The sequence below is a fragment of the Thalassophryne amazonica genome, chromosome 1 (genome assembly GCF_902500255.1).
Source record: "Thalassophryne amazonica chromosome 1, fThaAma1.1, whole genome shotgun sequence".
Taxonomy (NCBI): domain Eukaryota; kingdom Metazoa; phylum Chordata; class Actinopteri; order Batrachoidiformes; family Batrachoididae; genus Thalassophryne; species Thalassophryne amazonica.
Window position 1 is genome coordinate 135,282,573 of NC_047103.1, and position 22,339 is coordinate 135,304,911.

Below are 22,339 nucleotides of genomic sequence, written 5' to 3' on the forward strand. Positions count from 1 at the left end.
CAGACCTTGATCAAGTTCAAAGATGGCTAACCTTGACCTATTGTAAGGGGTCAAAAGGTCACATTCTTTCTGCACACTTTCATTGATTCATATGGCTGAGGGTATATTAGCATTGTGTTATATTTTCAATTTACAACCTAACATTAGAAATAACACTATACCAAAACCTTTCATGAAGCACAGAGGCCAGACTATCAGCCTCCGATTGTGCCTTCACAGCCAGCTGATATTCTGTACACAAGAGCTGCAGAAAATACAATCAATATTTTCAGGCAAAACGGAAGATTAAAAATAAATTACTCAAATTACATTACAGGAAAAGTTGGTTTATTTTTACTCTTGCAGGTGCCTTTGGCTCAGAAATCAAAACCTGATCATGGGGAGATTAAAATTAGTCTTCACCCAAGATCTCTTAATCAACTAAAAACTAAAGGTTTGTACATCATGAATGTGGAGCTCTTGCAAAGAATTTATGCTTGTGTGTCTTAGAAGTAGTCAGTCAGATAGTGTAATAGTAATGAACATAAACAGAAATACTAACAGATATTCTTGATATCTTGAAGTGTCCAATCTGAATGATGTAACAGATCAGCCCACATGCATGAACAGCAAACAGCGGAGGCTGATTTTAACCACTGAATGGTTGCCCATTTTTAAATCAGAAGAGGTACACACACATCATCAGTGGTAAGCACAGCTCAGCCAACAGCTAATGAGCAAAGTGAAGACTCTAAATGGACACTAGGCACTATGAGTGTGAGTGTGATTGTGTTTGTTTGTCTATATGTGGCCCTGTGACAGACTGGTGTCCTGTCCAGGGTGAACCCCGTCTCACACCCCGTGACTGCTGGGATAGGCTCCAGCTCCCCGTGACCCATAAGCAGATATAGAAAATGGATGGATGGATGTATATCTTGCCATGCTAAACCTTTGTGGGAACCTCCATGTTCAACTTTTCAGCTCTTTGGGTCTGTTTTTCTGGGTTTTTGAGACAGCTACTGTATATTTTTAGCGGATCATTTGTTTAGCATTATCAGAGGCCGTGTGGCAGGTCAGGGGCTGCACACTGTCCCACGAAATTCATCGGGCTTCTAGTCGTGAGAGACAGTACAGGCTGGAACAAACAGTTCTGACATGAGACGGACTAGCTCACGGACCATTTTGCTATTGTGTCATTAGCTACCCCATTGCCTGGCAACCTTCACAGCTACATACGACGTTAGCTTAGTGGGGGTAACTCTAACTCATAGTTTTGTAATAAACTATTACCAGTATTTCCAGTAGAGCCTGACCGATATATCGGCCAGCCGATATTATTGGCCGATATAAGCTCTTTTCAAAGTACTCACTATCGGCCAAACTTTTGCCGATAGAATGTCAATAATTTCTCATAAACAGAATAGTTACTGAAATAATGTTTGTCGGCAATGTAAAATGTAATTGCACCGTTTGTCCAGTAGATGGAGCTCTGACTCCATTCAACTGAGAGCTGCTTACACCCCTGTTGAAATGTGTTCATCACCGGCCCCCGCAGTTCGCCATCACACTGCACTGATCGGCTGACAAAAGCATACAAGTAAGTTTATAAGAATGTTGTTTGTAATAACTTTGTGATTACATTCACCCCAAATTTCTCCCATTTCAGTTCAACTCAGTTTGATTAACTCAGTTTATGTAGTAATGTGTCAAATGTGCTTCATTGCGTCAGTCACCCTTTTTATTAAGCCCACAATGTGTAGACCTTATTTCTAGCATGAAAAACTTTTGTTTATTGCTAAAAGGTTGAAACATTCAGATTCACTGGTCGTCAGGAAGGGTTCTGGGAATTACTGCCATTCGCCATTAACTCTCTGGGGCCAACGACCAAGCTTTACTAAATTGTAAATAACTTGTAAATTGTATTTCAGCTTTTAGCTCATACCTTTTTTGTTAAGGGTCCAAAAAGAACATTTTATTCATTAAAAAAATATATATATTGGCATCAGCCTCAAAAAATCCATATCGGTCGGGCCCTAATTTCCAGTCCAAGTGGGGGGACGCAAGCCAGCATGAAATGCGATCACTGAAGGCATTCAAACATAAGTTGATGTTTATATAGATTTCTTAAAAAAATGTCTACATTTGTTTGATCGAATACGAATTAATGAAACAATGAATCACACCCAGATTACGTGCCATTGATATTCTCATTCCAGAAAGTCCTTATTTCCCGATAACTGTGAGAAAAACAATCAGGAGACAACAAATCTCAGTGTATCACCATGTTACCATGGGACTGGAACTCTGTATGCAAAGGATCATGGAACCCTGAAGCCAAGAATTTACAACATAAGCGGCCGAAGACTGCAACACTGTAACCAAACAGCTGCTGAGTTGGGACACGGACACAGTTAAAGTTTCATTTAGCAGATGAGTGGGTATCAAAGCTAATTTAAGTTCGCTGTTCTCACCACTGCCCACCACTGTGAGGTTAGTGATGAAACAGTTAAATGTACGATTGGCAAATCTTCACCAGATTTATTTATTTTTTTTACTAAAATTATGGAACTGCAGGTGTTTGAGGTAGATGCAGTTTTTCAATTAGGGTTTTCTGGAGGAACGGGACTTGAAAAATTTTTACAATTTGCATTTGTTAACAAACGTTCAGCAGTGACAGAAATGGGGAGATGTGTGGAGCTGGGAGAAAACAGCTGGGCATGATGGGTAGATCACACCATGAGTGGGAGGTCACTGGAGTGGGACACAGCGTGACTGCTGTGTGTTTGTGCGTGGTGGTCAAATTTAAATTATTTTCAGACTATTAACTCACAATGACAATCTCACATGCAACATGTTTATTCGTGTCACACGCAGACGTGGCATTTTCAGCATTTACATGCTTATTAATGTGATTCATCACCCCATTCAAATACACAACACAAGCTCATCCACGTCTCTGTCAGCACTTGTCTCAACCTGCAGCCACAACATGAGCCCCCTAAGGTTTTTGCCTTCATAAGCTGTGATATTTTCTCTGAAATGAGCTGCTGAATGAAATACGTGCCAAACAGTCCTGCAGCTCTTTCTCTCAGCAGTCAAGTCTGCGTGAAGGCGTACATGCACATTTGCAGACATGTGGGATCGTTTCCACATGCAGGTATAAAACCCATTTGTTACACCCACAAAGAATTTTTTTTTTTACATAAAGTTAAACTTAACCCAGTGTACAATTAGTGTAGACACATTTACAAAGCACACATTTAATGGAAAACATGTTTTTTGATTGCTTGTGATGAGGTCAAAGTTAAGCCCTTTTTATATGTAACAACAAACGCTGCCATATTTCCATGTAAAAGCCCACCAAAAGACTTCTGGCAGACACTTTCTGGGTGGTCCTGGGGAGTTCCTGGCTGCTGTCTTTCCACACTCTGGGAGACAATGGCACCACATCCTCCAACCCCCACCTACCCATTCATAAAACAAACCCATAACTCCCCCACCCCTTCCAGGAGCACAACACTGTACTACAGGAGAAAACATTTCCAGTACTTTTCAATGTTTGTATGCATGGACATTTTATGAGGACGAGTGCTGCCATCACATGCATGTGCACAGAATGATGACTGACTCTTTGTATATTTCTTTTAATTCCCCAAAGGGGGACAAAGCTGACCCCAGGGGTCCCGTGATTTGCCTTCACCCCCAACTGCTGGCTGTGCAACAAGGGATGGACAGACAGACAGATGTATAGGTAATACGGTTTACCAAAGTGTAATTTGTACGAAAAACATTCACATAGCCTGCAATCAGCTGGAAACCATTATTGGATGGTGCAAACACACTCATTTCACACAAGCTACCTAGCAGCTTGACTAGGCCTAAAACAGCTCTACATCAATCAATCAATCAATCAATCAATCAATTTTATTTATATAGCGCCAAATCACAACAAACAGTTGCCCCAAGGCACTTTAATATGGTAAGGCAAAAGCCATACAATAATTACAGAAAAACCCCAACGGTCAAAACGACCCCCTGTGAGCAAGCACTTGGCGACAGTGGGAAGGAAAAACTCCCTTTTAACAGGAAGAAACCTCCAGCAGAACCAGGCTCAGGGAGGGGCAGTCTTCTGCTGGGACTGGTTGGGGCTGAGGGGAGAGAATCAAGAAAAAGACATGCTGTGGAAGAGAGCAGAGATCAATCACTAATGATTAAATGCAGAGTGGTGCATACAGAGCAAAAAGAGAAAGAAACACTCAGTGCATCATGGGAACCCCCCAGCAGTCTAAGTCTATAGCACCATAACTAAGGGATGGTTCAGAGAATACTGCAGTCAGAACGTTGTGAGCAGATGTTAACAGCTGTTTCAGGTGTGTGCCTTAAACTTCCCCCCTTTCATTAAGAAACAATGCGCTGTTGTCTGGTCTGGTCTAATCTAGTCATCAACAGAAAATTAACGGGAGACATTTCTAATTTGGCGTGACATTTCTGGCTTGAGAGCGTGAGATTGATGCTGAAAGCATGACTGTCACGCCAGATGCGTGAGAGCTGGCAAACCTGTACTGGCTTTGACTGAAGTAAAGGTTCAGGTGGGCATATTTTAATATTTGCCCAGCAGGGCATAAATAATTCATAGTCTTCCTTGTTGTTCTGCAATATTTTTGTTGTTTCATGGCTTTAACATTATCTCAAGCACGCATGTGCAATTATTTGATGATCAGCATACACGTCAGCAGGATATCTATCAGATTCTGCTGCCAGCTGACAGCGGAATTTAGAAGCACAGCACAACAGGCCAGAACACAATGTTTTACAGAAATACATTTGTCAGTGCACTTGGTTAGTTTTTATTCTGTTAAATCCTACACGTTCTTGTGAATGTGACAAAGCATCACTGGGTGCAATTTAAGACAGCCCACATATGGGGGTGGCATATTCCAGAACAGATTTTTCCCGTAGTGTCTTAAGATGTGGAACCTCTCAGGAGGTGTGTATTGACTTTGTTAATAATCAGCTCATACATATGTCCATATACTAATACAGACTTTTATGTTCTCTAAACAATGCTTCGAGTTTGGCTGAGTTCACTTCTTGCAGAACTTTAAATTTTAAAGTCCTTCCCTATAATTTCACAACAGATAAGCAGAGGATTTGATTGATGGGTTGGCGGACCTATCAGCTATTGTTCAGCACTGGCAACAGACATTTTTCTTATGCAAAATATGCATAAAATGATGGTTGTCACAGTTTGAGAAACTTTTTTCCAGTGCGTTAAAATGTAGCTGATGATATAAAAGGATTTATTTATTTATTTACTAGTGCACAGAGGGGCTGGATTACATGCCTACATTACTCATGAGTAGTGAGCATACCATAAATTGAACCAATCAGTGTTGTGTAATCATCTTTAAGTCGAAGTCTGCCAATTTCTGGTTTGCTGTCATAAAGTGGGTACACTGAAAAGTGGCAAATGTTTGTTTACGGAATGATTTTACATGCACAATGTATGTGTATGCAGTATGTAAATGTACCAATACTGGAAGTGCACGGACAACAATGTTAGTTGGATTGAGCCACTGCTTCATAGGCAGATTGTGCAATAACCAGGGGCCTCGTCTACAAAGGCTGTGTACGCACAAAAATGTGGCATATGTCCGTCTCCACGCCAACGTTCTGATGTATCGAAAGTGAAACAACCGTGGAAATGTGCGTGCGCCATGCAAAAATCCTGGTTGGCGTACGCACATTCCTCTAAACCTAACCATACACTGCACCCCCCCTGAGCTTCCCTGAATCACCCTGCATTTTGTGCCCCCCTCTGGCACGTGTGTGATGAGTAAATACGAGGTCTGTCCATAAAGTATCGTACCTTTTTATTTTTTTCAAAAACTATATGGATTTCATTCATATGTTTTTACGTCAGACATGCTTGAACCCTCGTGCGCATGCGTGAGTTTTTCCACGCCTGTCAGTGACGTCATTCGCCTGTGAGCACGCCTTGTGGAAGGAGTGGTCCCGCCCCCTCATCGGATTTCATTGTCTGGAAATGGCGGAATGAAAAGGACTTTTTTTCCATCAGAATTTTTTCAGAAGCTGTTAGAGACTGGCACCTAGAAACCATTCAAAAAATGTATCTGGCTTTCAGTGAAAATTTTACGGGCTTCACAGAGAATAAGGACTTTAACTACAGGTTTAAGGACCCCTTTAAGGACAGTCAGTGCGCCGCGCTGCGAGCTGCGACGATGCGGCACAAACCACTGGATCATTTCTAAACTGATGGCTCTGTGGATACGAGACCGTCGTGTGCTCTTTCTCTGGTTATCACAAGCCATTTTCCGGTAGATTTCACTTTTAACAAGAGATTTTGTCATGGAAAGCCGCGCAGAGGCTTCGCGCGTCACGACCGATTCGCTGATGAAGCGAGACAAAGGAACACCTCCGTTTCGGAGTGTTAGAGGACAAGTTGGGACATGTCTATCTCGGCTTTCAGTGCTTACCAGTCGAGTGAGTATAAAAGAACTTGTGGAGAGCTGGACATGTCCCAACTTGTCCTCTAACACTTCAAGCATGTCTGACGTAAAAACATATGAATGAAATCCATATAATTTTTGAAAAAAATAAAAAGGTATGTTACTTTATGGACAGACCTCGTAGTTTATTTGTGTAATTGTTCTGAATGAAACCAGTGCAGGCACATTTGGGCATGTGCGCATTCAAATATTTGTATTTCAAAATTTTTTTTTTTATTATCATTATTATTATTTTGTTTCTTGATGGTGAAACCAGAGCTTCTTAACAGGCCCCGAATTGGCTCCCTGTGTTCAGTATTTATCAATAAACGTGTGTGTGTGTGTGTAATATTGTGAATGTCACACACTGTTGGCCGTGGTGCCCCTCACCATTTTAACATTAGTGTGTGCGCGCTGCCTGAGCCCACAGCATTGCGGTCTCACACACACATGCTCCCACTAACTCTTTCATTGTTTCATATTTATTCCGTGTGACAGGGTACCAAATAAATATATACTATCCCTGTGTCCCCACTTCATTTCCAGTCATCTGTAGCACACACTCAGTATAAATTCTTTTCTGTGTTCATATTGGCTGATCTGATGGAGAGGAATTCCCAGCTCCCAGGGCCTATCTGCATGGATTTGCATATTTAAATAGGGATGTGGAAAGGGAGGAGCTTGGTGCGTGTGTATGGGTGCTCAATTCCACTCTTCAGTGGGATGTACAAACAGAATGTGCTTGGATCCATGCGTATGCACCGATTGTCATGGTAACAGTCTGATATGGGAAAATATCAGACCGTTAATCAGCGTGTGTAGCGTTGTAGCTGTATAATAAATCTGGATATTTTTGTGCTTATGCCAGTTGCTGGGTTTTGCCGTGTGCTGTGTTTCAGTAGGAAATCCACCAAAGTCTTCATACACAAGGCCCCAGGTGCAGCTCTTTCAGCCTGAGATAAACTTCACAAACACATTTCTGAAAGTACCAAGACCAGTTGCCTGCATTACTTTTCAACATGCTGACATGAGTGCTGGTCTTGCTATTTAAAAAACAAAACAAAACATGTCTGTTGTGTGTGAAAATGATAACTGTAAGTAGCAGTGTGGACTACTTTGTGCCAGGCTTAAGCTAGAAACCCCATAAGTATTTTGTGCCAGAACAGGAACAACAGCAGTACCAAATGCAAGATTTTTTTTTCCTGGTTGTTAAATAGTTCCAAATCTTTCTCCAGTAAGAGTTTACATATTTGTCAAGTTCATAAAAGTTAATCCAATGCGCTGTTTTATTGTGCTCTTAGAATATATAACATCAAACGTGAAACATTTCAGCTTGGGACTCCGACGAGGGCGGTCGCATCTCCTCCACTCTCCCTTATCTCTGTTCTCTACTTTGACCTTCAAGTCCCTACTTCACCAGACTGTGAATTCCTCAAATTACACTCAACAAAAATATAAATGCAACACTTTTGGTTTTGCTCCCATTTTGCATGAGATGAACTCAAAGATCTAAAACTTTTTCCACATACACAATATCACCATTTCCCTCAAATATTGTTCACAAACCAGTCTAAATCTGTGATAGTGAGCACTTCTCCTTTGCTGAGATAATCCATCCCACCTCACAGGTGTGCCATATCAAGATGCTGATTAGACACCATGATTAGTGCACAGGTGTGCCTTAGACTGCCCACAATAAAAGGCCACTCTGAAAGGTGCAGTTTTGTTTTATTGGGGGGGATACCAGTCAGTATCTGGTGTGACCACCATTTGCCTCATGCAGTGCAACACATCTCCTTCGCATCATCCGTGAAGAGAACACCTCTCCAACGTGCCAAACGCCAGCGAATGTGAGCATTTGCCCACTCAAGTCGGTTACGACGATGAACTGGAGTCAGGCCGAGACCCCAATGAGGACGACGAGCATGCAGATGAGCTTCCCTGAGACGGTTTCTGACAGTTTGTGCAGAAATTCTTTGGTTATGCAAACCGATTGTTCCAGCAGCTGTCCGAGTGGCTGGTCTCAGACGATCTTGGAGGTGAACATGCTGGATGTGGAGGTCCTGGGCTGGTGTGGTTACACGTGGTCTGCGGTTGTGAGGCTGGTTGGATGTACTGCCAAATTCTCTGAAACGCCTTTGGAGACGGCTTATGGTAGAGACATGAACATTCAATACACGAGCAACAGCTCTGGTTGACATTCCTGCTGTCAGCATGCCAATTGCACGCTCCCTCAAATCTTGCGACATCTGTGGCATTGTGCTGTGTGATAAAACTGCACCTTTCACAGTGGCCTTTTATTATGGAGAGTCTAAGGCACACCTGTGCACTAATCATGGTGTCTAATCAGCATCTTGATATGGCACACCTGTGACGTGGGATGGATTATCTCAGCAAAGGAGAAGTGCTCACTATCACAGATTTAGACTGGTTTGTGAACAATATTTGAGGAAAATGGTGATATTGTGTATGTGGAAAAAGTTTTAGATCTTTGAGTTCATCTCATACAAAATGGGAGCAAAACCAAAAGTGTTGCGTTTATATTTTTGTTGAGTGTATTAGAGGGACAGCTTAGGTGGGACAGTTTGGAGACTAAGTCAGACCCAGGGTAAGCAAGTCTCTTCACCTGCTCTCTTGTTTTCACTTGGGGTTGCCATAGCAGATACAAGGTGGATCTGCATGTTGATTTGGCACACGTTTTACGCCAGATGCCTTTCCTGACGCAAATCTGCATTACATGGAGAAATGTGGCAATGCCAGGGTTTGAACTGGGAACCTTCAGCCCTGAAACCAAGCGCACTAACCATTTGGCAGGAGAGACCCAGGGTATATAGGGAGAAGGATGCTGAGGATGGAGCCACCATGCAGGAGGAGAACAGGGATGCCAAAGAGGAGGTTTATGGAGGGAGGACATGCAGGTGTTTGGTGTGACAGGGGGAAGATATAGAGGACAGGGTGAGATGGAAACAATTGATCTGCTGTGGCGACCTCTAACGGGAGCAACCAAAAGAAGAAGATTAGTTATTGCTAAACCTGTGAAAATTTTAAAATAGGTTTCAGTTGGTGCAAACTAAAAATGACTCCTTTTATGCATGTTCATGAGTAGATAAGCCTTTACTTTACAACGCAAGGCTGGATATGTCCACAAAGATGGAGGACAAAAGAAGAGCCAGTAACAAGTAACTGGAGCTTGTTTAACAGACTGAGTAAAAGTACACATTGTAAACAAAGCAGTATGTTTACTGCTGAAGATACCCACTCACCCAGTCTATGAAACAATGTTAATATTTATTATGTGGATCTCATAGGTACTATTAAAACACAATTTTAACTGAGTTTGAAGCGATCATTAGAATATTCCGTTTCAATCCACAACAACACAGTTACCGAATGGTACTGGATTCCATTTACAATAATGGATTTTTACCTCAAAATTCAAACACACATAACAAAAATATCTTGAAAATGAGTTCAGTATCCGCTCTAGTATTTTTTTTCCCCATTTCTATAGTACCTAATTTCAGTGGAAATTGTGCAAAAGCACCAATAAGTTATAAAGGGATATACAATTTTCACCGTACGGTGATACTAGTGTGTCAGGCTATTTTCACCGTATGTATCAGCCAATCAGAGGCCAGGCAGAAACTGTGACGTAGTATCTGGTCCAGTTTGAACCGACCTCATTTCTACCATTAGAGCGATAGCGTGTGGACGTGTGATACTTCAAGTTGAGAGTAGGGCTGCAGCTATCGAATATTTTTGGAATCGAATGTTCTATCGATTAATTATAAAAAAAAAAAGCTGCCTGTTGATAAAAACTCTTACCAAATCTGAATTAAAGGTTTTTTTTAATCATTAAACATGGCTCATTTAAAGTGCGCGTTCTTTCGCTTCATCTGCGGAGGTGGAGAACGGCTAGTGGAGCAAAACATCTTTTTTTTTAAATATATACAAACACACTGCTTCACTTAAAATGCACAATAAGTCCATTTCAGACGCGGACCCTTTCTCTTAAAAGGCTTTATTTACCCAGCGTGTGGCTTTGCAAACTTGTAGCATCGCCTGCTACATTGATTAGTGCTATGGTCTTCTTCTGTGTTTTTGTGGGAGCGTTACAGCGCCATATACAGGCCTGGCGTATGTAGTACAGTTTTAAACGAAGCCTCGAGGCAAAGAATTTGCCTCAAACATTTTTTGTAATCGAATTATTTGAATTACTCGATGAATCGTTTCAGCCCTAGTTGAGAGATTTTGTTGATCAGAGTAATACTATAGACTGTAGAGGAATGGCAAACCAAGAATCAAATACAAGTACAAATGGTAACCATACGGTGAAAATAGCCAGCTAGGATTTTATCACCGTACGGTGAAAATAGCATCATCCTAAAAAAAATGCATGGCACTTTTTTTGGCTAAAAACTTATACCTGCTAATTTAAATTAGCTTGCTAAAAAGTAGTAGGGTGGGAGGGGCCCACCGTGACCACGCCCTTGATACCTGACATAATACACTGGTCAACAGCTAAAATGCTTCTCAAATAAAGATAGTCAAACTTTACTAATTTTGGGCCATGGAGAATGAAAATGTCTGAAATTGTTGATTGGCTGTAGTTTTAAGAAATGATACTACTAAGGATTAATATATAACCCTTTATCTGATTTTTAAAGTGTTACAAAAATAGAACAGGTGAAATATTATACAAACAGTCAGAGAAACAAAAAAGAGCTATGTTTACTATTTTTCATGAAAACTCTACTGTTAACACAAAATAATTATGTTGAAACCTTGTATATCTTGGAAACAGTAGCAAATTAGCCATTGTTATTGTCGTATTTGATTGCAACATGCCAAAATCCATAATAAATAGCACATTTTATTTCTGAAGCAGACAACTTTTAAATATTTCTATACCAGTGATATAGATTTTTTTTTTAATTTAATTATTTTATTTTCTCCAGTACCTATTTCCGAGGCTGTTTTTTGTGGTCATTAATAAAACATAAAGTGACAATAAATTCAACACACCAGTGGGACCGCTTTAAAAAAAAACACCAATTTTACGAAACAACAAAAACTTACCTGTAAATAAACAGAGGAGCAACAAATTCCTTAACAGTTTCCACCTCACCATGTTGAGTTCCCAAATTTCCCCCTTTTATTTAATGAATGAGACGGAATTAGACAAAGCGTCGCAGCGGTCCCCTGTTATTAGTCTCCTCCTGGGGCATTATGGGATATCCGCCTCAAAATCAGCTCATTTATTATAAGTTCTTTAAGATAGTTCCCTGAGTGAGAGGGGGCAGAAAATCCTATGAAGCACCTCTTTGTTCCTCCACGTGTGAGCAGCTTTTCTCCGTGTTATTCCGTCCGGTTCCCTCCTCACACCTCAGACCGCCGCCTCCTTTATTCCCGCCCAGCTGATTTTACACAGACAGAGAGAGAGAGAGAGAGAGAGAGAGAGAGAGAGAGAGAGAGAGAGAGAGAGAGAGAGAGAGAGAGAGAGAGAGAGAGTGTGTGTGTGTGAAGTCAGACACCACATTCAATATACGTCGACCTTTTAAAATGAAATGCATATTAAAAGTGTATTATACAATTTTTTTAAAAAGCCTAAAACTTAAGCTATTTCTTGTTTGCTTGAAACAGCCCGTTTACTGTTCTCTGTGTAAAGAAGCAGGTCAGACTTTGTGGGAAAACCCATTTACTTATGCAGGCAATTGAGGAAATTGGGAATTTGAGGAAATTGGGAAGGGCCGGACTGAACACCGAGGTCCTCAGGGCCTTCTACAGCTGTGCAGTGGAGAGTGTCCTGTCATGCTGCCTCCCTGTGTGGTATGGTGGCTGCACGGTGGCGGAGAAGAAAGCACTGCAGCACAGAGGACCATCAGATGCAGCTTACCACCCATTGGGAACATCAACATCTCCAGATGTATAGACAAAGCAACCTGCATCCTCCGAGACTCCACAGTCTGTTCACACCCCTTCCCTCTGGAAGGAGGCTGTGCAGCATCCGGGCAAAAACGTCCAGACTGAAAAATCAAATGCTGTCAGACTGTTGAACAGTTCAACATCCACCACCAAACTGTGAACATTGCACTACCTGCACATTGTCACCTTCTTAATACTCTAACGCTGCTGCTGCTGCCGACCCTGTGCCTTGTATATATATTCTATGGCCACAGGGGTGCGCATATTGCACATTGCAAAAGTTTATATTGCAAAAGTTTATACAATAGGTTACATTAAAAAAAATTGCCCCAGTTAACTACACCAAGACCTGGAGAAACTGCATCTCATACTGCCTGTAAGGGTCAAGTGACAATAAAAGTGAGTCTGAGTCTGAGGCAGTGGACATGTCTCAATTCAAGGGCTACATCCTTCAAAGGATGCATTCTATGAAGATCTGGCCTCCGAGACAGTGGAGGCCAAACCAACCATTCTGAAATGAGACAGTATAGCCCATTTTTGTGATTGCATATTAGCTTATCCCGCATGTTGCCTACAGTCTTTACAGCTGCAACAAGCTAACATACTCCGGTAATCATTTCTTGGTGATGTTGCATAGCGCAGGTACTACCAGGAAGACTCAGGTTTCAGGTTTCTGTCACATTTGCTAATTAATAATATCTACAATTATCTGTAATTAGAAGCAGCTGGTCTTGAATTAGTCATCAACTTCAACCAATAGGGAAAGTCCAAGCTATTTAAAGATGTCAATCTTGACTCACCTCTCTGCTGTTTGCAGACACTGGCTGAGACTTTGCTTCTTCCTCCTCTTGGTACCTGTTGCACCCCCACGCTCTCCCGCCTCCTGTTGGTCCCTTCTGTCACTGGCCTTGCCCTTGCCTCCTTATCTTGTCATCCCCACTTGGTTCCTGTATGCGCCCTGGTTGCTGTCCTGCATCGCACCCTTCTCCGCCCCACTACCACCAGTTGGTCCCTGTCCTGGTTGGGATCTATCACTGCCTTCTTCCGATGGCAGGATTCAAGTTCAGTATACTCCGATGCCCAGGAGTGGGGAGCAACCCCAAACACAAAACGATGTTTTATTTGTAAATTTCCCCTTGAGTCTTAATGGTAGAACTTATTTATACTTATACACATTGTTTATTTATAATTGTACATATGGAAAGTGTAGTGACTCATGGGATTGTTTGAGTGCAAAGGATACACCTATTATAATTTTCAGGGGAAAGAAGGCTACATTTCTCCACTGCATTCCAAGGAGCCTTCGAACTGACAGCCTCGTCACACTCATGCCTCATCAATGAATGCAGCCTTCAAAGGATGCAGCCCCAGGCTATGACATTTATATATGCCAGTGCATCTTTCCCCTCATAATATCGCCCAAGAGGAATATGGTTTGTATTTCACAATGAGTTGTGTGAACGTGGAGTCAGGTAACACTTACAAATGTCTACCTCCTACACACAACACAACCTCCAACTAACAATAAAAAACAAACACACCCAAAACTTTAAAAAAAAAAAAAAAAAAATCTGTCAAATCTAATGGGAATTAGATCATCCATCCATCCATCCATCCATCCATCTTCTACTGCTTAGTCCAATTAAGGGTCGTGGGGGGCTGGAGCCTATCCCAGCAGTCATAGAGCGCGAGGCGGGGTACACCCAGAACAGGACGCTAGTCTGTCGCAGGGCCACAAATAGACAAACAAACACAGACACACCCACACACACACCTACGGACAATTTTAAAGATTCCAATCCACCTAATCCGCATGTCTTTGGATGTGGGAGGAAACCAGAGCACCCGGAGGAAACCTACGCAAACACGTGGAGAACATGCAAACTCCACACAGAAAGGCCACGGGAATTGAACCCACAACCTTCTCGCTGTGAGGCAAAGGTGCTAACCACTAAGCCACCGTGCCCGGGAATTAGATCAATGATGAGCAAAAACACAGGTCAACACACTCACCGCTTTTGAGAAATGAGCCTCTGTTTAATTTTGGAGATCAAAACCAACCTGTTTGGTATTGTCATATTGGACAGGTAAGCTAGCATCACTGACAAATGTGAATATAGCGTGATTTTGTGTTTGTTAGCTCAAGTTAGACAATATTAGCTTGTGCGCTAACATCAATCAGCTAGCCAGTTTTAAAGTGGCTAGCTACCTAACACTGGTGTACCACAGTCTAAGTTTATAATCAGTGTAATTGTATGTGGACTTGTGTTCATATAGCATTGTTTTTCTCAACACTAATTTAATGTTTGTGTAGCGGCTTGCTCTGCGTTGTGTTTTTGATTCCTCCCACTCGCTCCCTACGAGACACAAACTCATGATCTTTGGCATGGGAGGAGGACTCTAACCAGAAGGTTAAACCCAGGGCTCTGGTCTTGTGGCCAGAGAATCCTTTTAGCTGTTGGGGAGTGAGGTTTACTGATTACTACTGCACAGCGACCCCTGCTGGCCTGCATCACATTTGTGCAAAATGCTAATTTTGAATGATAAAGTGTAAATAAAGGAGAAAATAAAATAATTATGAGGCCAAAAATGACCCATACAGATACTGCCTCCACTTTATTCTGTTTTGTTACTTATTACCCATAATGCAATGCAGCACAGCACCAGAGAACATGAAATTGTTAGAAGAGTTTGGATTTCTGTCTATATGTATTCACATTTTGAACTCTAGTATTATGAGGTCTTTCAGTAATATGACTGTTTTACGCTCACCGAAACTTAGGTGACTGTCAGTGAGGCAAAGTGCAAATGTCAATGATTTTGTTCAGTGTGTTTATGCTGGAATGGTCAAGAAAAGAACAAATAGAACAGTGCCACACAGGAACTCTTCCAGCAATTTGGTGTGCATGTGTTCCTTACAGTTTGTGAATTGGAATTATTTGGGGAGGTGATGGTCTAGTGGTTAAGCGGTGGGCTTGAGAGAAGAGAATCTTCAGTTGAAATCCCTAGGCTGGAAAATCGCTAAGGGTCCATGGGCAAGGTCCTTAATCCCAAGATGTTCCTGGTGTGTAAAGAGTGCCTTGCATTGCAGCAACCTGACATATTTTTTCTTTGCATCAAAAATGAAAACAATAAATCATAAAAAGTAAAGTTTATTTAAATAAAATATGTATTACAATGTGGTAGGATAATTGTAGTGTCAAAATATAGAAGAAAATATAGAATATAAGTGACTAGCAAATATGCCAATACTTTAACACAACACATCTTCACTGTCTGATGCTCACTCATCTCCATCAGTGGAGCTATTTTCATCCTCACTCTGGGCATCAAGAATCAGTCTCAGTGCTTATGCAGCTGTAAATGTTGCTGTTTAGATCTGTTGGCCATGCTTCCCTACAAAACAGTAAAATATATGTATACTGATTAGAGCTGGCAACGTACAAAACCATCTGAAGATATAATGTCGAAAATCTCATAGATCTTCCCGGGATCATAAGTGACCCGCTACGAGTTTGGATTATACCTGCCGATCCTTGCAAAATTCTATCAACAAATGCAGGCCAAATAGATTGACAAATTCATGGTAGGAAACATTTTCCTGATTAAAATGAGAAAAATGGTGCATAAAAATATATGCCCTGGGCTATAAATGACCCCATTTTGTCACTTGAGGGGTTAACATTGAACAATTTTTCAAAAATTCATAACTCTGTCTAAAAAGATCAAATTTCTGTCATATTTCATATTATCATTATGTAGGATGGTATCTTTTATTGACTGACAAAGTTAGATCTGGATCTGATACCGATTACAGATTTTGTGGCTATTTAAATTTAACATTGAAAACTCCATTATTATAGCTCAATCAAACGTGCCCCGATCACTCTCATATTTGATAGCAAGGTGTAGACTGGCACTTAGTATCACCTGACAAAGTTTGATCCAGCTCTGATTCAAATTGTGGATTTTGTGGACATTTGAATTTAATATTGAAAAGCCTATTTAGTGTACATTTTGCATTATATCTCAATCTAAAGTGTCTCAATCACTCTCATTTTTCTGTTATGGATTTACCTACACCACCAAAAGTGGATGGAGATTCCAATTTTATGCCTGTTTGTCTATCTTCCACTTATCAGTTGGAAACCAAGTGCCAAAAAGCAGTGGTAAATTGTGTATAGCAGAGATAACCAATGTTCTGTGAAAACTGTCTGAAAAGCTATTCAGAGGTTTACGGCTTTAAATGTCTTAAATTAATGAGTTATTAAAATAAAAATCACCCTCATAAAGTTTTTCATGGAGGGGGAAACTATCTGTAGAGACCAAAGCAATTTTTTACAACAGGCTGTAAACATGTTTATTTGCATTCTAAATTTGGACATTTTAACATGTGCTTCTATGGCAATGTGCTCACTTTTGGAGACAACCTCAAGCGGCCATTTGAGTAACTGAAACTTTTTCTTCTTCCATGTATGCCTAATTTTTGTCAGTTTTGAGTGTAGGGTTCATTCAAAACCAACCCTGTGGTGGCTTTCATCCTACTGGACAGTGACGGTAACATTACTAAAAATGTGAATATAGTCTTATTGTGTCATTTAGAATGGCTATTTCTAGGAATTGGTTCAAGACTGGTGGCTCATATTAAATGTCACCTTTCTATTGATAATATGACCTTTGACCTTCAGTCACAGTGAAAGGTCAAACTTTTCAAAAATGGATACGTATTTTGGAGAGTTCACTACAGATGGTGCATCTATAGTGAACTCTATTAAACACTCTGTCAAACACTACGATGAAGTCATATATCACATCGCAATTGGTCACATGGCCTTTGACCTTGAGTGACCTTGAAAGATCAAACTTAAGGTAATAGCTGTTTAACTCAAACACTTTTGACCCAATATGGAGTAGTGAAGAAGGGGTGTGTGTTAATGAATGATAAAGTAGTTCAATTTTAGAACAGAATGATCAAAAGTTAGTGCTATACAGGACCATATATTATGACATTGCTGAATCACAAAGAATGAATTTGCATGAATCTGTGTCAAACATGTAAGGTGTGAGCACCATTCTAGGAGGACAACACATTACATGACTCATGACAAATGTTCAGTAAGGCTAAAATTATATCTGAACAAACCTATTGCTCACATAACGTAAGGAATATATTTTATTTAGCAAACATGAAATGTATGTAGAGAGATAAGCAATACACTGAAAAAGAAAACTGTTGGACCAACTTAAAAAAGTGCTACATCTGTGCAAAAGTGCTTCACTTTTCATAGTGGGAACACTGTGAGGACTTAGCTGCATGCATTTAGGGAATAACACTGTTGTGTCTGGTGATTTGCGGACATTCATGCTGTTTTATGGTCACAAAAATCTGTTTGGTAACTGTCAATTTGTGACCGTATAACCGTATAGCGTTACCTCAATATCATAAAGTCGGAAATTTCACACGATTAACCAATCAGATTTGCAGAAAAATGTAATTGGATTAGAATATTGAATATCTTACAAAAAGACTGCAATATGTGAGGCTTCGCAACTGTGTGTCTGATACAACACTCTGCAGCACTGGGGCTCCACAGGGCACAGTACTCTCCCACTTCTTCTTCTCCCTCTACACGTCGGACTTATGCCACGTTCACACCAGACGCACGTGAGTGATGGCGGCGAGAGGTTGCCATGTAATCCCTATGGAAGGACGCGTTGTGGCGTCACAAAAGTCCAAGCCACGCAATGCGATGCGATGGACGCGAATAAAGTGATGCGAATAAAGCAATTTTGAGCGATTGGCGTATTTGTGGAGCGATATCGCGTTGAATTGCATCGCGTCGCCCTCTTCCCCAAGTTGAGAAATCTGAACTTTTTCATCTTGTCGTGCCATGATGACCAAACAGGGACTGGATATGTAGTGACGTGGAGATGTCTGGACTTTATACTTGATGTGGACATGTCCTGTCTCTGGCAATCAGCCTGTGAGCATTGTCCTTTATTTAACACAGTGATGACAGAGTTTGAGGGGAGAGTGATGAACTGCAGCAGCAGCCAGTTTTTTTTCACATGTGCGCACGCGAACGAATCATCCGTGAAGATTATTTTATTAACTACACAGATGTATAATAAAACAAATGGTGACTGGTTTAGAACACAGTTATGACAGAGTTGGAGGGGAGAGCGAGGAACAGCAGCAGCAACCAGTTTTTTTTTCTTTGTTCACATGTGCGCATGTGAACGGGACAGGAGGTCCTCAAACTGGGTCTTGGAGAGGCGGGAAGTACTGAAAGCGGCTGTCATCCAGACACAGCTCCTGCAGCAAATGATGAATTTGTGGCATTGCGTGGCATCCGGTGTGAACGCGGCTCAAGCAGAGCGACACACCAGGTGATGGTGGCAAATTTGCGTCCCTCGCCTGGCAATGGACGCAAATTTGTGGCGTTGCGTGGTGTCCGGTGTGAACGCGGCATTAAGGCACAACACCATCAGCTGTCACCTCCAGATGGTCTCAGATAGTACAGTCATTGTTGGAGGTGAGTCATGAGGAGATGAGTGGGAGTACAGGGAAGTCATCACCAACTTCGTAGACTGGTGTTGATGGAGATGGTGATTGACTTCCGCAGGTATGGGGCACTGTCCACACTTGCGAACATCTGGGTGTACAGACACCTGGGTGTTCACCATAACAACAAACCAGACTGAACTCACAACTCAGATATCCTGTACACAAACAGACTACACTGACTATACCTGCTGAGAAGACTGAGGTCCTTTGGTGTGTGCAGGACATTACTAAGAACATTCTACGACACTGTGGTGGCATCTGTAATCCATTATACAGTTCTCTGTGGGGGCTGTGGAAGCTCAGAGAGGGATGGGAAGAATTGAATAAAACCTAGACTGTCCTCTGGACTCCATTGAGGAGGTGGGTGAGAGTAGCATTTTGACCAGCTGACATTTTTCATCCTATCAGCCATCAGACTCCATAACACCACCTCTTATCCAGCACCGTGATGTTGATGCTCTCGTCACAACTTCACTACCATCATTTTTTTTTCCTATCACCATATGTATGTTCTGGTCACACCAAATAATAAAGCCATGAATACTGAGCCATGTATGGATTTGTCAGAAATTTCAGTGATTATTTGAATAATGAGCCACGTATATGATGTTCTTCTGAAGGAACTGCAGGAAACGGGTTTTTAAAAAAGGCTGCGGGGGCTTTCTCAGAGTGGAACCTGCTCTGTTGCATGTAGACTGTCCTGTCATAGCCGCCGGATAATGGGTCTCTAACAGCCTTGTACTCACCACTAACATGCCTCTATAATCCTCGTTTGTCCTCATAGTACCTCGTACACAAACTGCCCCATGCTATTTTTGCTAAATTTTGAACTTCTTGAAATTAGCGCCACGCTCAGAGATGAGCCTTGTTAGCTGAATAATCTGCCTCTAAGAGTCTCTAAAGGTGCCCTGACACTTGCACAACTTTGATCTGCACACTTGCACGCACATTGTCGTGATGATCCCACTAGCTGTGTTCTCAGCTGCACGCAATGCTTTGTTCCACTGGCTGCCACGTGCTCTGTGCTGGATGCTGCATATATAAAATAGTTATGTCATAGCAGATTAATCATTTTCTCTGCAAGTTGGCTGCTGAAAATGGCTCTAATTGCTTCCTGTATCACAGAGGACCGCTCCAGCCGGAGCTGTTCATGCGCGCGCTAAACGAGCTGGAGAAAGCCTTTGGAGCCATCTAAAAAGGTAATTATTTGTCATGTTTACATTGTCATGGCTTGGTAAAATAGTTGCATGTTCATTCCTTCTTGTGAGCAGCTGTAAAAGTATGTTTGTGATAGATTTAACATCTCGTTATAATCATTCAGACGACCTGTACTCTGATGCGGTGCGCTGACACAGTCACTCCCTCTGTTCACTTCTGCTTTACTCGACTTGATGAGCTGCACGTAATGTTGGCGAGCAGATCGCACCACGTTGCACGATATTTATGCGTGAAAGATTTTTTCGAACATTTCAAAATTCTCTTTGCGTAGTCGCACGCACTGGCACCCCTCTCACGTTCAGTCTACACCCGTTAAACATGAGTTTACTCTCATGCACGGCACAGTGCGTGCATCAAAGTCATGCAAGTATCCAGGCACCTAAAGAGCCACATGTTTCTTGTAGAACTCCACTTGTACCAAAAAAAAACACACTACAGTGTTTAGCATTGTTACCTCACAGCAAGAAGGTCCTGGGATTGCATCTCACTTCATCCTTTCTGTGTGGAGTTTGTGTGTTCTCTCCGTGTTTGCGTGGGTTTCCCCTCCCACTTCCAAAGACATACAGTTTTGGTGAACCGGTGACTGTAAATTGACCGTGGGTGTGAATGAGAGTTTGAATGTGTTTGTCTATATTTTTCTCAAAGTGAATTTATTATAAGGTACCTTAAGCTGCAAATATATTTTGAGAGAAACAACTTTGGTGTTGCAAATTAGAGCATTTTTTCAAAGTTTAAATTCAGTTTCACTTTTGTAAGTTTAGATTTATTGGATGCAAACCCTCCACAAAATTTTACTGAGTTCAGCCAGTCTTTTATTTCATTTTATTTATTTATTTTTAGTGTAGGTGGGTTTTTTTTCAAAGTGTGGACACAATGGCTTTGAGTTTTTTTTTTTTTCTTCCTCCTCTTCTTGTTTTTAAATGACTTTACCCATAATTTGAACAAACTTTTATGTTAAACCAGGGGCGGTAAAGTGGATGAAGGTAATTTTGTTCTCAGAAATACCACCCATGTTGCAAAGGGATGATTCATAATGCCTTCCGCATGTTTCTTTTCTGTTTAATGATCGCTATGAGATGTTAAAAAGGCAACCAACCTACAGTATATATAATTAACAGTGACAATCCCCCTGCTGTTACATTTACATTAATCCAAATTAATATCCAAAAAAGTGTAAAACGCACATCCTGTTGCTTCACCGGTTGTTTAGTCAGAGTTTACAGAGATGGCCAATCTCCTCCTTGACTACCCATAATTATGGGATAATTATTTCCTTTGTGCTGCAGGGTGGGGGATCATCTTCCTCACAGGTCAGACATTTTCATTCTTAAATTTGTGAAGAATTGAAAGCAAAGCCGTAAAAGTATAAAAGAGCTTTGGATATGAGGCACACGTCACTCTGCTTTGTCAGTGAATGAAGCATGTAAAAATAACTAGTCTGAAATAGGTCACCACCATTCCCTTCCCTTAGGTAAAACACCCCATCTGGTGGATAAAAACTAAATTACAAACAGGATTAGGGATTGGTTATTTGCAAAAAATGAATATAACATTCATAACTATCTATTAATTAGTGTAACTGCAACAATGTGTCAATATGTTTTTATGAGCTTCGAATCAAACTGTAAGCTTCGACAGTCCTAAATGAGGCACAGCTGGAGAAAGAAAAAGGTGAAGTTTCTTGACCGAGGACATTACCAGAGAAGCCCATGTTAAAATGTTCAACTTTACTTTATAGCAGAAATAAACATGTTTACAGTCTGATACAAAAAACCTTTTTTGGTCTCCATGACAGCTGTACAGGAGATGATTTTTTTCCCTAACACCTTTCTAACACCTTAGTTACAGATGTTTTAAGCCATACATTTATGCATAATTAGGGGCATGGTTGCCTTGAGTGAGGCTGAGTGCCGACTCAAATATCTGCAATAATATGGCTTTTTGTGTAGTTAATTCTCTGAATGGATCATCTAAGATTCAAGATTCAAGATTCAAAGCTTTTATTGTCATATGCACAGTAAAGAAACACGTTTCCCTGTGCAACGAAATTCTTACTTTGCTGCCCACACTGGATGCCCAAATATATATATAAATAACTAAGTATAAAACATCTAAATATAAGTGGGGGGGGGGGGGGGGG

At 41.2% G+C, this 22,339-nt stretch overlaps 1 protein-coding gene across 1 annotated transcript in view; it reads right to left on the reverse strand.

Annotated features, from left to right (window-relative positions):
- cyyr1 (cysteine/tyrosine-rich 1) overlaps positions 1–11,907 on the reverse strand; it is a 33,131-nt gene extending 21,224 nt beyond the window's left edge. Inside the window, exon 1 of the mRNA XM_034175206.1 lies at positions 11,568–11,907. Coding sequence (XP_034031097.1) covers positions 11,568–11,619 — 52 coding nt within the window. The 5' untranslated portion in view covers positions 11,620–11,907. The remainder of the gene's footprint in view (positions 1–11,567) is intronic.
- Positions 11,908–22,339: the final 10,432 nt, after the last annotated feature.